The sequence below is a fragment of the Ctenopharyngodon idella genome, chromosome 10 (genome assembly GCF_019924925.1).
Source record: "Ctenopharyngodon idella isolate HZGC_01 chromosome 10, HZGC01, whole genome shotgun sequence".
In the NCBI taxonomy this organism is placed as follows: domain Eukaryota; kingdom Metazoa; phylum Chordata; class Actinopteri; order Cypriniformes; family Xenocyprididae; genus Ctenopharyngodon; species Ctenopharyngodon idella.
Window position 1 is genome coordinate 35,270,671 of NC_067229.1, and position 17,187 is coordinate 35,287,857.

The 17,187-nt window shown below is 36.6% G+C and overlaps 2 protein-coding genes across 3 annotated transcripts; one reads left to right on the top strand and one right to left on the bottom strand.

Annotated features, from left to right (window-relative positions):
* The first annotated feature begins 1,573 nt into the window (after positions 1-1,573).
* LOC127520930 (solute carrier family 46 member 3) lies at positions 1,574-10,469 on the top strand. Of its 2 annotated transcripts, none has more exons than XM_051909662.1 (7): positions 1,574-2,172; positions 2,539-2,734; positions 4,464-5,123; positions 5,479-5,725; positions 5,828-5,911; positions 6,121-6,277; positions 10,034-10,469. In XM_051909662.1, exons 2-7 carry the CDS (start codon positions 2,552-2,554, stop codon positions 10,131-10,133), a joined length of 1,431 nt encoding a protein of 476 aa, XP_051765622.1. In that variant the 5' UTR covers positions 1,574-2,172; positions 2,539-2,551; the 3' UTR covers positions 10,134-10,469. The 2 variants fall into 2 exon arrangements, with proteins under 2 accessions (XP_051765622.1, XP_051765623.1); XM_051909663.1 differs by having other exon boundaries at positions 10,068-10,469.
* Positions 10,343-16,085, bottom strand: stoml3b (stomatin (EPB72)-like 3b). The gene is made up of 7 exons (XM_051909664.1): positions 15,933-16,085; positions 13,381-13,484; positions 12,366-12,438; positions 11,983-12,065; positions 11,273-11,476; positions 11,021-11,155; positions 10,343-10,827 (listed from the first exon to the last, which is right to left on the bottom strand). Exons 1-7 carry the CDS (start codon positions 15,985-15,987, stop codon positions 10,639-10,641), a joined length of 843 nt encoding a protein of 280 aa, XP_051765624.1. The 5' UTR covers positions 15,988-16,085; the 3' UTR covers positions 10,343-10,638.
* Positions 16,086-17,187: the final 1,102 nt, after the last annotated feature.

The window sequence follows — 17,187 nt, forward strand, 5'->3', positions numbered from 1 at the left end:
ATTTCACAATATTACTGTTTTTCTGTATTTTTGATCAAATAAATGAGCAGATGAGACTTCTTTCAAAAACAAAAATAGTAATGAAAAAAGTAGAGTGCTTCCATGTAAGTTGTAAGAACTAATTAAAGTACTATTTCATTTGTGATGTGAATCTAACTAACTAACTAACTACTTGCACGGTATGTGATATAATGTAGGGATTATTTTTGCCCCAGGGTTACACCCCTTATTTTCTGAGGTTTATTTTAACCCTTTATTCAGTACAGTTAATGGCAACTATACTGGGGCATTGGGCAGTATGTGATGTTTAAACTATTTTACACCAGGGTTATACCCTTTATACAGTACAGCTTATTGTGACTGTACTGGGGCATTAGGACCCACTCAGGCCACAGATTGATCAGATCTGCTGGCTTTTCTAACACCTCTTCCCACAACTGCCCAGTCTTCCAGGAGGTCTCCCAACCAGATATAGACTGGGTTCAACACTGTTTAGCTTCAGTAGGTATGCAGGTGAAAGCTTCAGGTTGACTACTGCAGGGCTTGTCAAACATCTTTCCAGCCATAGACCCTCTTATGTAGAAATATAAATCTCAACAATGGTATGTCACCATTCATGCTACTATGTACTTACATTTAAATTAATCATTTGATACAATGCACTTATTGTGTACATACATGTTTTTTACATTGTACATCTGTAATTAATTTCTGTAATTATATTTATAATGACACTGTTGACCCATCCCTTGCACCTTACCCCTACCCTTAAACCTACCCATACCACCAAAGCTTTCCCTAACCTTACCTGTATCCCACCTCAATAACAGCAAAAGTGTTTTGCAATTCAATATGAACCCAATAAGTACATTGTACTTATTTTTTGATGTAAGTACATAGTAGTTAAGGCCACTTAATATAAGTGGGATCAACAAGTCATCCAGCGCTTGGATTTCATCAAAAATATCTTAATTTGTGTTCTGAAGAAGAATGAAGGTCTTACGGGTGTGGAACGACATGAGGGTGAGTAATTAATGACAGAATTAAAATTTTTGGGTAAACTAACCCTTTAACCCTGCTCCGAAGCAGGGTTTCATAACCCCGGATAAAAAGCGCTGCTAATGCCGCTTCTAAATTACAAGTGTAAAACGTTCCTTTATCCAGGGTTAAAAAAGGTGATTAGAACAACAATAACACAGAGTTAAGCAAAGTGTGAAAAAACCATAAAAAAGTGTAAGTGAACGTCTTTTCATTAATTTCAAATTTGCAAGCAAACTTAAAGGGATAGTTCACTCAAAAATGAAAATTATCCTATAATTTACTCACCCTCAAGCCATCCTAGGTGTATATGACTTTCTTCTTTCAGACCAACACAATCAGAGTTATATTAAAAAATATCCTGTCTCTTCCAAGCTTTATAATGGTACGGCCGTCTGCCAAAAGCTAGTTATTATAGTTTATATAGTTGTAAATATGGATATTCATACAAAAAACCCTTGCTTTGCTTCAGAAGGCCTTTATTAACCCCCTGGGGCCACATGGATTACTTTTATGATGGATGGATGCACTTTTTGGGCTTCAAAATACAATGCCCCATTCATTACCATTATCAAGCTAGAAAGAGCCAGGATAGAAGATATTCATACCTAGGATGGCTTGAGGGTTAGTAAATCATGGGATAATTTTCATTTTTGGGTGAACTATCCCTTTAGACTATCTTCACTTATTTTTCTGAATTTCTAGCTTGAAAAGTGTGTTTGTGCAATGTTTCTTTAAAATGTTTTTTTTTTTTTTTTTTTTTTGTAGGCCTATCAAATGCAAAGACATTCTAACATTTTTAAATGTGACTGAAATAGCCAAATACATCTTGTACTTATTCCAACTCTCCTAGACTACTGGTTTCCACTCCTTCCTTCTTTCTGCTACACAAACACACATGCGTGTTCTGAGGGTGTGTGTTCCTTTGAGGATTTATAGTCTTGACAAACAAACGGAAGGAGTGGAAGTCTCTGTCTTACAGGCTTTAAAGTCCCAAACGAATAATGAGATCAGAACACAACATGCCATGATGTGATCTCTCTCTTTGCTGTGCCCTGTGACTTTCAAGTGGATTTGAAGGCAAAGGCAAACATGCTTTGAATATGGAAAAATTTCTCCTATTATAACTTACAGGTAAGAATTACCAAATCTATCTATCTATCTACATTTAAAAATAAAGGTTCATAAAGGATGTTTTCACAGTGATGCCATAGAAGAACCTTTCAGTGAACAGTTCTTTAAAGAATTTTTTTTCTTAGTGTATGAAGAACATTTTAGTTTTCAATGGATTATAAAGGTTCTTCATAATCGATGTCAATAAAGAACCTTTATTTTTAAGAGTGAATTTATGTCTGTCTGTCAATCTATTGCTTTAACCAAGAGACTTTTATTCACAATAGATAATCGAGCTCATCTATTTCTATTATTTTTGTCATTAGTTTAGTCACTATTATATGTCTTCTCAAACATCTTTCCTGTTCCTTTTTTTTCCCGGTGTAGATCAGGAAGTGGGATGGGTCGTGTGTACCTGATCGAGCCGGCTGTTGGCATGTATGCGTTTGCCATGTTTATGGTCTACCCTCTGCTGCAGCAGTATGTGTACCGTAGGCTGTGGTTTGAGCTGAGTGGCACAACCTACCCTGCAGAGAGTCTGTCTCACTGCTCAAACAACCACAGCTATGTCACCATACACCAGGTGAGAGGTCACAACCGTTGACATGCGAGACATGATTCTTTTTATGATTCAATTATGGCCACTTCTGACTTCCTAAAATCTTCTTCAAACTATTTTTATCTATGTTAAAGCATTTATCACACGTTAAGTGAAGATCTGAATCTAATGTGTAATGGTAATGATATTTACAAGTTAGCTACCAGTCAATTAACTTTGAATCTATAACTTGCAAAGGGATTGTTTCTAATGTAAATATGCCATGCTACAAGCTACTTATTGGAAAAACTGTTGGAAAAATGATCTAAAATGTTTGGTGTTATGACAATGACAGCTGTATTAAGGACAGTAATTATTTGTTTTTGTTTTTTATTGCATATTGATTTAATACCATTTGAAATTAAATTATGAATATTTTTTTAAGTTCCTAAAGATGCATAAATTTATCATATAGGAGAAATTAAAACATCTGGGTAGAATAAAGCTGAAATAAAATAAATATTAGATAAATATTAGATGAAAAACTAAATGAAAATGAGAAATGCCGCCTTGGCAACTAACTGAAATAAGTTTAATTAGAAGCACTAAAATGTCAAACTGGACTAAAATTGAAATAATAATAAACAAATTCGAAAATATTTATATTAAAAAAAATAATAAAAATGACTGGAGCACATAACAAGATTATAGAAACTTAATATAAAATTAAAAATATAATAGTACATATAAATAATAGTACATAAAATTAAAAAAAAAAAAAAACTCTGGGCCAAGCCCAAAATTTTAACCTTCAATATTTATAGATGTCATGAAAAATACATGGAGTCACAATAAACAATTAAATAAACAAAAATAATTGCATATTAATTTAATATCAGTTGAGTTGAAATTATGATTTTTTTTTAAAGTTCCTATAAAAGATGCATAAATTGATCATATAGGGGAAATTAAAACATATAAATAAAGTATAAATATTAGATGAAAGTTTAATTAGAAGCACTAAAATAGCTAAAAGGAAATAAATAAAAACTTATACTGAACTGAATAATAATAAATCCTAAATATTTATATTAAAAAAAAAAACGAATAAAAATGACAAAAGCTCACAACAAAAAAAAACTAAAACATAACATAAAAAATTAAAATAAAAAAATTAAAATAAAAACCTCTGGGCCTTCAATATTCATAAAAATTATGAAAAAATACAGTCACAATAAACAATTTAATGCTAATTTAATAAAAAGTAGAAGTATTTTTAAATATTTGAAAGATAAAATACAAATATACTGGCAAATAAAACAACTGAATGAAACATAAAAATCTTTGAAACAGAATCAGGTTTGACATTCATTTTGTTTACTTTAGTGCATTCAGAGACTATAGACTGTTTGCTATGTAGTCACTGTAAAATTTACATTGATGTTCATATCTCAATAAAGGAGTTCTGGAGAACCGGTTATATTAGGTAAAGTTGAGCTCATGTTTTGTAATCTTTTCTGTTTCTCTTTGTGTGTGAGAAAATTCCTTTTCAATACACAAGCCCTTTATTGTGGATTGGCTTGTCATTTGATACGTTTGAAAAACCATTGACCATTGAAATAATTTACTTCACGTTCACTTTCACTCCCTCCCTACATCTCTTTCTAACTAACTAGTCAATCAACTAAGCTTTACAGGCAGAACTAGACAGAATTTGTGGGTGATGATAAAAAACATTTGATCTGAAACTCCAGTTTTTCTCTTCTCTCTTCAGGCAGTGCAGAAGGAGACATCGCTTTTCCTCCTCCAGAGTGAACTGTGCTTTCTCGTTCCCAGTCTCATATCCGCACTGCTCCTGGTCTCATACAGTGACTACTGCGGGCGTAAAGTTGCCATCGTTCCTCCTCTGGTGGGCGACACTCTGTTCTCCCTGAGCTACGCTTTGGTCAGTAGATTCTCCTTCAGCCTCAATTACCTGTTAGCTGCCTCCTTCCTAACAGGCCTGATGGGCGGACCCGCCAGTCTGATTGGTGGATGTTTCGCCTATGTGGCTGATGTCTGCGGAGAAGATCCAGAAGGACAGAAAACTGTCCGAATGGCTCGACTGGACATGATTTTAGGGGTTTTGACTGGCTTAGCTTCTCTGTGCACTGGATTCTACATTGAAGCAGCTGGCTTCACTTGGCCCTTCCTCACCGCAGCCTGTGTGCATCTGGTAAACCTCCTCTATGTGCTGGTGGTTTTGAAGGAGTCCCTGGTTCTTCCAAATCCCATTCTGTCAATGTCCAGCCCCTCAGCTTCAGAAGCCCCTCGGCTGCGACAGTCTCAAGCTCTTACCGCCCGTCTGCAGGGCGTCTACCTGCTCTTTGCGTCCTCCAAAAGGAGAAGGAATGTAGTGCTGTTGCTCATGCTTGCTGCTTTTGCCTTTTTCAGGGTGATTATGATAATTCTGACCTTATTCACAAGTTCTATCATTTGGTGTGTAAGGTTTGTGCCTCTAGTGGCACAAAACAGAATTGCAAAAATAAGGATATAATTAAAGCTGCTGTAATGATGCTGAAAATTCAGCTTTGCATCACTGGAATAAACTTTCAAATATATTAAAACAGAAAACAGTTATTTTAAAATTTCATAATATTACCAATTTTACTGTAATATTTTAATCAAATCTCTTGGTGAGAGACTTCTTTCAGAAACCGATCCCAAACATTTGAATTGGTAGTGTACCTATATACAAAAATAAATGTCAAATACTTTTTTGTGTGTACTTGTGTGTGTGTCCCTCACAGCTAGCTCTCCAGGGTGGCATGTCCATCTTCATCTTGTATGAACTGAACACTCCTCTGTGCTGGAGTGAGGTGTTAGTGGGCTATGGCTCGGCTCTCTCCACGGCCATATATCTGGTGAGCTTTGCCGGTGTGGCACTGCTGTCCCGCTGTCTGCCTGATGCCTACATCATCCTGCTGGGGTTGATGTCTGTGGCAGCCGGCCTCATCATGGCAGCATTTGCAAAGTCTACTCTGCTCATGTTCCTGGGTAAGACTGAGTTTGGACATTTATGGAGTTTCTAATGGATGGATGGATGGATAGATGGACTATTTTCAGGTGAAACAATGGTGTATGTTTTATTCATTGCAGTGCGGCTGCCTTTGCTGCTGTCCATCATGCCGACTCCTGTACTACGATCCATGATGTCCAAAATAGTGTCTGGATCTGAACAAGGTAAGAATCTCAATGGTGTAGAACAGAATAGAATAACTTTTTAGATTAATTTTCATTTCAGATATTACTGTATTTTGCACATCATTCCCACATTCCCAGCAAAATAAATCCAGGCGCTGCAAAAAAGTAGAACATTCCCAATTCATATGAACTCTGAATTATTGATGGCTGTGTAAGGTTGTTCCTTGTGCCTGTGTTTTTGTGTACAGGTGCCATGTTTGCGTGTGTAGCCTTTGTGGAGATGTTGAGTGTTGGTGTTTCATTTACAATGTTCAGCAGCATCTATGCAGCTACACTGTCCTGGTTTTCCGGGTTTACTTTCCTGCTGGCTGCAGGCCTCACTCTCATACCAGCCACCCTGATCTGGTGAGTAGCCCACATCTATATCCTTCCTAAAATGGAGCCATTATTCTTGTGAAATCATCTGTTTTTATTCAAAAAATAGTTCAGGCAAAAATGTCAATTCTGTTATTTAGTCATTAGTCGTTCTATATCTGGCCACGGCCACCCCTGGCTCCGCCTCTGGTCAGAAGGACTGTACTAGGAAGGACAAAGCCTCAGGATGCAGTCTTCCATTTGAGAAACACCACGTACACACTGCAGCTAAATTCAGTTGTCAGTTCACCTTTTAGTGCTTAAAGGGTTAGTTCACCCAAAAATGAAAATAATGTCATTTATTACTCACCCTCATGTCATTCCACACCCGTAAGTCCTTCATTCATCTTTGGAACACAAATTAAGATATTTTTGATTAAATCTGATGGCTCAGTGAGGCCTGCATTCACAGCAATGACATTTCCTCTCTCAAGATCCATAAAGGTACTAAAAACATATTTAAAACAGTTCATGCGAGTTCAGTAGTTCTACCTTAATATTATAAAGCGGCGAGAATATTTTTGTGCACCAAAAAAACAAAATAACGACTTTTCAACAATATAGTGATGGGCCGATTTCAAAACACTGCTTCGGAGCTTTGCGAATCGAATCAGTGACTCGGAGGGCCAAAGTCACATGATTTCAGCAGTTTAGCCGTTTGATAGGAGATCCGAGTCACTAAACGTTGACATGTTATGCAAAAACGTCAGTTTGGAGCCTGGGCATGCGCAGAAGGAATCGTCAGTGGAGCCCGGAGGCAGAGTCACGGTATCAAACTTCCGCCCAGACGACTGCGTCATCACTGATGTATTTTAAATAGGCTATATAAATTATACACAATTTAAAATTCTACCTATAAAATAATAGACTATTCTGTTTCTAGAGAAATAATATTTTTGAAACAGCAAATTCAGTAGATAAACTCAATATAATATGCAACTAGAAACAACTCTAAAATGTCATAAACGGTCCTGCCATTTTAAATAAAGTTAAACTAACGTTACAGGAGATTGATTGCTGTAGACAGTGCTCTATAATTAATTAGAGTAGGCTATCATTAGTTTTGTCCTGCTAATTATTATTTTATACCCATAAAAATAATTAGTAACTGCCAGATAACAATCACCTGCTTTTTCCCGACATGGCTAACGTTAGGCGTGTTATCTTAACTAATAACATTTATTAATTCGCTTATAAAGCCCACATTTAATGTTACCAAAAAATGTTAAGTGATCCGTCAAATCCTGTAGGTCGATTAGTACAATTTATTGCTGAACAACTCATTTTGTCGGTGTGAAATAACACAGAAATCGAAAATTATTAGTTAGTTATATATCTTCAATCTCCCCTCGAAGCTCCGACAGTCCTCAGAGAAGCTGTCAATCACAACTGTCAATCATGACGACACGCCCCGTTTCTATAGCATCAAATTGCTAGCTAAAATCAAACTTATCACAAAAACGAACAATTGAATATATATCAGCGTGATAACAACTACCTTAAATGACCAAAACCATCTTTCGGAAAATTTTATTTGAAGCGTAATTAATTTTTTTGTTTTGACTCAAGTCCGGTTCGCTTGCATGGAAAGGGCGAGGTTTATGACCTGTACTGAATCCAGCCACCTGGGGGCGATCAAAGAGCCCGCAGCTTCACTTTTCAGGACGTATGAGGCACACCCGGGCTGTACACGCATAAACAAAACACGACGCCTCCGTCGACTGTGTTAGTGTGTTTAGTTAAATTGCTGAAAATAACAAGTGTTTTGTCACTGTAATATTACTTTGGTCACAACAGAGTATCTCAGGGATGACGTGTTTTTGTAGGACAACCCGGAAGTCAGCGGCGCACGGGTTCCCTCGATCGAAAGCCAATGCATTTTTCCCATAGACTTTTGGAAAATCGCAAAAAATAAGCTCTGTGTTTTGCTGCGTTCACGCCACCTTGTATTTACCGGAATCTTGAGATGATAACACGTGACGTTATATTCGGAGCTGTTCACGTCCTTGAACTTGGAATTATGCGTTTCTATGGCACCACTATCAACGCTTAAATGAATCTACAGCGGTCAGGTGGTACAGCGGCCACGTGGTACACCTGGGAGCTTTAAGAAAACTCCCAGTTTACAAGCTGTAATTACGAGCTCTACGAGGACGTGACCGCTTTTTACAAGCTAGAATCATATACCTACAGGAATTACGAGGTGGCGTGAACGCACCTTTGAACAAAGGGTTATGACACTTACGTTTTGTCTATCAAGATAATCTTTAACACAACATTTATGCATTTTGAAGCCTAAATAAAGTCGTCAGATATAAAAGCTAACAGTAGGCTATAAACGGGACTACAGCACACCATGGTCACGGATCAACGTCACCACCACAAAGCTTACTCAAACTTTATTTAGAAAACAACTTTATTTAAAAACTATGATCTGCGCTGTGTATGAATACTTATCCACTTTTTCATGAGAAATGTTGTCCAAAAGTCCTGTCATGATGATGTCTAAAGTCCCCGCCAAAAGAATTTTAGCAATTTGTTAGCAACCGCCGTTTTTAAGGCACAATAAAGGTTTAAAAAAATCACAAGTGGGTTATAACTGGTGTGTTTTATGTCATAGATCAAAACGTGAAAATATTTAGAGGCTTTGTTAACCACAGACCTTATTTCAGGCGATTTAGCAAAAACCCATTCAAAAAACCAATTGACTTCAGGGTGAACCGGAAGTCCTAAATAACTCGCTTCCAGGTTTTGCCTACAAAAACACGTCATCCCTGATGTAGCCTACTCTATAACAGATACCAAACAGGAGAGATGCCAGAACGTCGCTATGGTTTCCAAGCTGTCAATCATCGCATTTTCGAGAGTGAGTTGTGTTCTGTACACACATGTAACGATAATTTAGGGGATTCACTCCCGCATTTAAATGCGGTTGTCACTCCTGAAACTTACAGTGTGTACACATGGTTACGTTCACACACAGTACGGTTATTTACGGGAGTGACAACTGCATTCTATAACCGAACTCACACCCGTAAATTTTCAGGACTCACAACCGCATTCTCAGAAAATTAGCCGTCAATAACCAAGGGAAGAAGAAGAAGACGTCGCAAAGGACGTGATACGCGAGTGCAATGGTTAAAGACTCTGGCTAGCGCTTGTTTACATGCTGCTGTTGGTTAATGAAGTTTTGATGGATGAACTCGCGGTTCAATTAGTCTCTTGTCATGTCAAAAGTGTTAAGACTTTTCAGTTTTATGGACGTCGCCATCTTTAATATTAAGTTGGTCACTGTCTTTATGGTTACTAGTAAGAGAATATGAGCTTGACTGTCGTTGCACGTTCATACAGGCAGTGTTCGAGACGCTACTGTAAGTTGCTGTGTGTAAATACACCTGTAAGTAAATACGGGTGTCAATCCCTAAAACGTACAGTGTGAACGTGGCCTGTGATTAATCAAAATCCCTACCACTCAAGGCACCATAAAAGTAGTCCATATGAAGTGCACTTTTATCAAGTTTTTTTTTAGGCCATAGTGGTAATTGAATCTAATGCAGGCCCCATTTTTTATTCTAAATGTGAATGAGTAAATAACTGGTCCTTCCAAAATAATGAAATAATGATGTTCATTTTTAAGTGAACTATAGTAAATAATTTCCAGCGCTGATATTATTATCCATTTAATTATATTTAAAATTTTGTCACAGATTTGAATTTGAAATGTAACACTGTAAACCTTCCTCTTAGTGTTATTCTTTGTCTCCGTCTGGGTGTGTATGAGGAATCCATCGTACTGACGCAGGACGGCATGGAAAACCACACAGAAATCTTTGAACTTCCACCATGACATGGACATGGCATGACAATAGTGTCCTCTAGTGGAAAATTAGAAAACAATTACATGAATGGAGAGGTTAAAACTCAAGAACTCTGGTCTGAGCGTAGATGTTCTTGTTTTCTTCTCGGGTCCTAAATGAATGTTCTTTAGGATGAAGAACAGCTGAAAGATATTGTCATTCTCATTTGAAAAAAAAAAAAAAAAAATGACTAAAGAAATTTTGTTTTTACTGTAGATTTTATTTAATTTCATGCATACTTGTATAAGAATATAAAATTGGCATTTGAAAGTTGCATAACACATTGATATATTTTCTGAAATATGATATTGTATTTTTGAAATAAAGTCATTTGTTGCATCACTATTTTCCAGGTAAAGATATATGATATCATCCCCACAACATGTAAAAAACTTAAATATGTCAAACATGGCACATAAGAAAATCATGTAAAAATTACTAAATGAATGATTAGTAAACACTTTGTGTAATATAAACTTTGTGAATATTCAGCGATCATTTCTTCATGAAGTGACTCATGACGTCCATGGGCAGAGGGAAGATGATGGTGGAGTTCTTCTCAGCTGCAATGGTGTTGAGAGTTTGGAGGTATCTGAGCTGAAGGGCGGATGGAGACTCTGCGATCACCAGAGACGCCTCCTTCAGAGCCCTGGATGCATTCATCTCTCCCTCTGCTGCAATGACCTGCATTATCACAAAACACTCTATTAGGGTGTGGCATCACATACAGAGCTAATGCACACAGAAACCAAATGTTGCATGTCGTCTGGCTAGTTTTTCCTTGGGCAGGTAAAACATGAATTAAAGTTGGTGTCATTTTTTTGAACATTAAAATACATTAGGACATATATTAGGAAGGTGTGGCTGTAACGCTCACTTTTGCTCTGGCCTCACGGGCAGCCTCGGCCTCGGCTGCCATAGCTCTCTGCAGCTGCTGTGGTAGTTTAACATCTTTAATCTCCACTCGCTCCACCTTGATACCCCACGAATCTGTGGCCTCATCTAGAGACATCTAGTAGCAGGGAGAAGAATTATTGGATACACATTCAGTTTCATCTACTTGAATTAGACCTGCAGTTACAATTGATGCACACTTGGGGGCACCATTATCTCTTTTTCTCATGCTCACCTGCATACTGTGGGAGATGCCTTCTCGGTCAGAAAGGACCTCAGCCAGGTTCTTGGTCCCCAAGACATTCCTCAATGTGGTCTGGGCCAGTAGGCGGGTGGAGTAATCCGCATTGGTCACGTTTGCCACTGAGGCAACAGGGTCACTTACACGGAAGTACACAACACCATCCACAGAAACTGTCACCGAGTCTTTGGTCAAGATCTAAATGCAAACAAAAATGAAAACGTGGCAACTTAGTAAATGCTAAGTAAATACTAAGTGTGAGTCTTAAACCGATAAATAGGCTGCATTTTGTATTAAACATTAGGCTATACAACAGTTGACGGGTTATTTAGTCATTCACTTATGGCTGAATTCAAAATAGCATGTTTCTCCCAAATATTTATGGCGCAAATAGTAAAAATAGTTTGCTAATATGCTATTCCGAATTCACTCTTAAAATTTGCGTTCAAAAACACGGTTTCATTCAGGGACGTATTGCTTTATGAGTGAGTCATTGAATCATTCGCGGAAACGATTCGTTCGAAAACTGATTCGCTTAGGAACGAAACGTTGCTAGAATTCATGATTCGTTATGTCCGCCTTGACTTCGTTTGATTGGAACTATTTTTGTTGGTGGAGCAAAAATAGACAAATTAATAGGCAATTTTGTTTGTTAAATGTAAGTTAATCAATAATAACTTATTGTTTATTGCGTATCTATTTACCTCCTGGGGAGGGATGTCAAATGAGATGGTTCTCAGATCCACTTTGACAAAAGTGTCCGTGCAGGGGAGGATGAAGAAGATTCCTAGACACAGGTGACATTTTGGAATTATATTTGTAATTATATGATCTGGGTCATACAAATGGATGCATTACTTGTTCTAAACTGACTCCTTGTAATGGAGTTTGAGCTTAGGTCACTGTTGTTTTAAGAACAAGCTCTGTAAATGTCCTCAGCTGGTGTAAACAATTGGAACATGTACATATTAGAGGAACGTCTAGGCAAACATTGACAAAAGCTGGTATTACTCCAGTATGTTTAGCTTTGAAATACTGAATCTAAGATCTGAGAGACCGTTCTAAAGTACTAAACGTTCTTGTTTACCTGGTCCTTTGGCTTTTCGAGCTGTTATTCTCCCCAGTCTAAATATGACAGCACGCTCATACTCTTTCACGATCTATAAAAAAAGCAATGAAACACATAAAGTGCGTTATAAAACATTTGAACAAACAGGCATCTGCTTCCTGTTAAAGTGCAAGACTTATAAGATCAGGAAAGTATTTAGTTATCTTATTTTATAAGATTGATTATTAAAATTATAGCATAATAAGTAATCATGAAATACTGATATGAGTTTTAATTTTATTTAATAAATTTCTTTTATTATTTGGGAAGAAAGAAGAAGCTGTGTGATACCAGAGTCACGAAACCAGTACGAAAACCAGCCAACAGGGACAACAGCCAATTATACAGTTTAATATCAGAAAATTTTTAAGAATGCTGCAATTGACCAATCAGAATCAGGTGTTACAGAAGCTAAAATCAGAAAAATTTACGTTAACATTAACCAAAATAATATATATTATATATATATATATATATATATATATATATATATACACACTACCCAAAATTCGACCAAACATTGATGCACCTCTTGATATATAATATAAATAAGATCAAGACAAGATTTTGTATTGACAATGCAAGAGTCGAGCACTTTGTAAAGTCTACTCTAGCACATCCCAAAGACTTTCAATGAATTTAAGTCTGGACTCAGAGGTGCCAATTCATGTGTGAAAATGACTCTTCATGCTCCGCTCCCTCTTTCACAATTTGAGCCTGATGAATTGTGGCTTTGCCATCCTGGAATATGGCCATGATTTGTATGTATAATTATATATATATATATATATATATATATATATATACAAACTTGAACTAAGATTAAAAAGGAATATATAAAAATAAAAAGTAATTAAAATATGAAAAGAAAAAACAACAACAACAACAGAATAGTATCGCTATGATATTAAAACAACACTGGTTCCAGAGAGCCTAGTAATAGTAATAAATATTTCAAGATTATCTGTTTTCTTTGTCCTATTGTGGTTCATACCTTAATGCTTATGAAAATGCTGATTGGAAATATTAAGATGCTGAAAAATGCAGAGATAATCACAAGGATCCACCCACAGCAACCCAAACCCCCATTATTTTCACCTGCAACAACAGAAAACTGTCATTCTCACAAACAGCACATGACTAACATGAAGTTGAATAGGAAGTGAAATTACATTGAAAAAAGGAAGTCAAAGTGTAACAGCTGACTGCTGAACTTAAAATGAGCAATTTATAGATGGTTTTGTTTGCAGAGGTGCTCTCTTTCTAACTAGCAACTTATCCATGCCACTTAAACTGTGAACCACATCTTATCTTTTACCCTTAACCCTGAGTAAAAGCACTTTACACCAAAACATTCAATACCGGCCCCTCATTGGATCAACAGTAGCTCAGATAACTGTGTCACCAGGGAGACCCTTTTCATCATAAATCAGTTCTTGGTGACCCTTTATGAGTGGGTGAGCACTGGCCCACAAACCCTCCCATTACTTATAGTGTGATGGATAAGGCTACACTCATTTTTCCATACACTCTACACAGCCAACACCCAACCAAGGCCTTGTTTTATGCTGTCTATCGTACTCATTTAAGAGAAATATTAACACGTGTGTACATTTTCCACATTTGACTTATCAAGTTCACATGCAGTGTTGCGATTCAGTTCATGGTAAAGACTCGCTGTACTGATTATTGTATGATACAGTCAGTAGTCAGGCTATTTTGTGTCGAAATGTTCAGAGCAATCTACTAACCTTAAGAGAAGAAATCATGAAACTATAATACACTTTCAAATGTTCTCCACTCTTAATCTGATGTGATTATTCAAATTAGAAATATGGGCCAACCCCAAAATGCTGAATATATACAGTATATACATATAGATATATATTATATACACACACAGAGATCTGATCTCCCCATCATCAAGTCCGTCTGAGATTACGTGAAGAATCAGAAAAAAACTGAGACACACTAACTCCAGAAGAGCTGCGGCAACATAATATTAGCATATTTTAGGTTGTCTTCTTTTTTACCTATTTAGCCTTTTTAAAATTCATTTCAATAGTCCTGCGGTTACTATCCTTTTAGTTTCCCTATATTGCAACAGACTATTCACATGTAACACCATTAACTTAAAGCTACAAGCTTTTTTGTCTGTTCCTGGTGATTATATCTAAACAAGATCTGACTAGGAAAGTCCTGTTGGAAAATGAAATCTGCATCTCCATAAAGTTGGTCAGCAGCAGGAAGCATGAAGTGCTCTAAAACTTCCTGGTATACGGCTGCGTTGACCTTGGACCTCAGAAAACACAGTGGACTAACACTAGCAGATGACATGGCACCCCAAACCATCACTGACTATGGAAACTTTACACTGGACCTCAAGCAACGTGGATTGTGTGCCTCTCCTCTCTTCCTACAGACTCTGGGACCCTGATTTCCAAAGGAAATGCAAAATTTACTTTTATCAGAGAACATAACTTTGGACCACTCAGCAGCAGTCCAGTCCTTTTTGTCTTTAGCACAGCCGAGATGCTTCTGACGCTGTCTGTTGTTCAAGAGTGGCTTGACACAAGGAATGCGACAGCTGAAACCCATGTCTTGCATACGTCTGTGCGTAGTGGTTCTTAAAGCACTGACTCCAGCTGCAGTCCACTCTTTGTGAATCTCCCCCACATTTTTGAATGGGTTTTGTTTCACAATCCTCTCCAGGGTGCGGTTATCCCTATTGCTTGTACACTTTTTTTTCTACCACATCTTTTCCTTCCCTTCGCCTCTCTATTAATGTGCTTGGACACAGAGCTCTGTGAACAGCCAGCCTCTTTTGCAATGACCTTTTGTGTCTTGCCCTCCTTGTGCAAGGTGTCAATGGTCGTCTTTTGGACAACTGTCAAGTCAGCAGTCTTCCCTATGATTGTGTAGCCTACGGAACTAGACTGAGAGACCATTTAAAGGCCTTTGCAGGTGTTTTGAGGTAATTACCTGATTAGAGTGTGGCACCAGGTGTCTTCAATATTGAACCTTTTCACAATATTCAAATTTTCTGAGATACTGAATTTGGGATTTTCTTTAGTTGTCAGTTATAATCATCAAAATTAAAAGAAATAAACATTTGAAATATATCAGTCTGTGTGTAATGAATGAATATAATATACAAGTTTCACTTTTTGAATGGAATTAGTGAAATAAATCAACTTTTTGATGATATTCTAATTATATGACCAGCACCTGTACTAAAAATATCACCAACAGCCATTTGACAATATATGTACTGCATATTTCTTTCTTTATCTTTCCTCATGCAGGTTCAGTTGTGAACCGGTGGAAAATTGACTGCTTTGCAAATCAAACTCTAATGCAAATTCTATAACTCTAACTGATGATAGTTAAGGAATACAACTTAAATCAACAGCAACCGCATACTATACTCAACTGCTGTAGTAGTTATAATTAAGATGGTTGCTATATAACTGTATAATATTATCAGCATGTTACATGTTAAAGTCCACAGTTCAGGGACAGAGAAAAAGGGAAAGATGATCTTACTGATTAGATTCTGCTTGCTCTGGGCACCACGCTCCATCTCAGACTCCATTTCCATGTAGTTGTGTTGCTACACAGGATGTGTTGAAGACGGCACTGGCTTTGTGGATAACTGAGAGATGTATTTATACTGCTAAAGCACTTCCTATAAAGGGTGTGGCCTCGCCTACAATGCAATTAGAAGATCATTTACAGACCCTAATGGTCTTATGAAACCATCCAATGTGCAATATCTAGCTGATGTAATAAATGAAGCAGTTGTGATTTCTCTGAAACACTTTCTTAAACATTTTAACAATACTTTATTCTTCAGCGGACAAGCCAGTGTGCTTCCTCCTAAAAACATTTGAATGCACTTTCCAACTGTTTTTTTTTTTTTTTTTTTTTTTTAACATTTCCTTGTTTTACCGTTATCAAAAACAATAAACCATATCAGCAAATTATGAAACAGCCTGGTAGGTAAATCAGTATAAGAATTCATTTGTAATATTTATTGCAGTTAAACTATGGGGTCCAAATGTTTTTTAAATGCAAATTTATTACAAATCATTTTTAATGAATTTAAAAACTATATTTACTATATAAATATTATATAGTAATATTTTTTTTACATTTTTCAACAGTCATGTGAGGATTTCCATTTATGATTTACAAGCAGGAACTTTGTCATAGTTAGTATTGCATAAAGCCAAGTAAAAGGGAATGAAGGGTCAAGTGGAAATTAGTCGTAATGGCAGGAGTCTCATGATTCATGATTACAAAATAGTAACGTGGTGATTTCACTTGTTATGTGGCCAATAGTATGGGCTGGGTAAATCAACGTGAAAATAATCTGTAATATTTAATATCAGTTCTCTGAACAAGTTCACAAGCAAAGACCTCAATATTTACCTGGCTAGGTTTTCTCTAACATTCAAAACGGAGAAATCAGTAATACAATGCAAACTTCCTTACAACACATTATCTGTGGTAAATTAATATCACTTTGCTAAATAAAAATAATAGCAGGAAACTAAAACTGACTGTGTTTCACTAAATTATTATTTTTTTTATAATAAATGTGTACGTGAATGCAGAACAGAATCCTGGTAGCATATCTATTTGAATTTGGTTTTGTCTGTACGTGACTACTTGCTGTGGCTATTGTGGTCATTCTGGTAAGTCCTGAACTGACAAGTGATATATCTACTTCTAACCAAAAAATTCAGAACAAAGACAAACAACAAAGAAAGTCTACGAAAAGAGCTTTTATTTCATT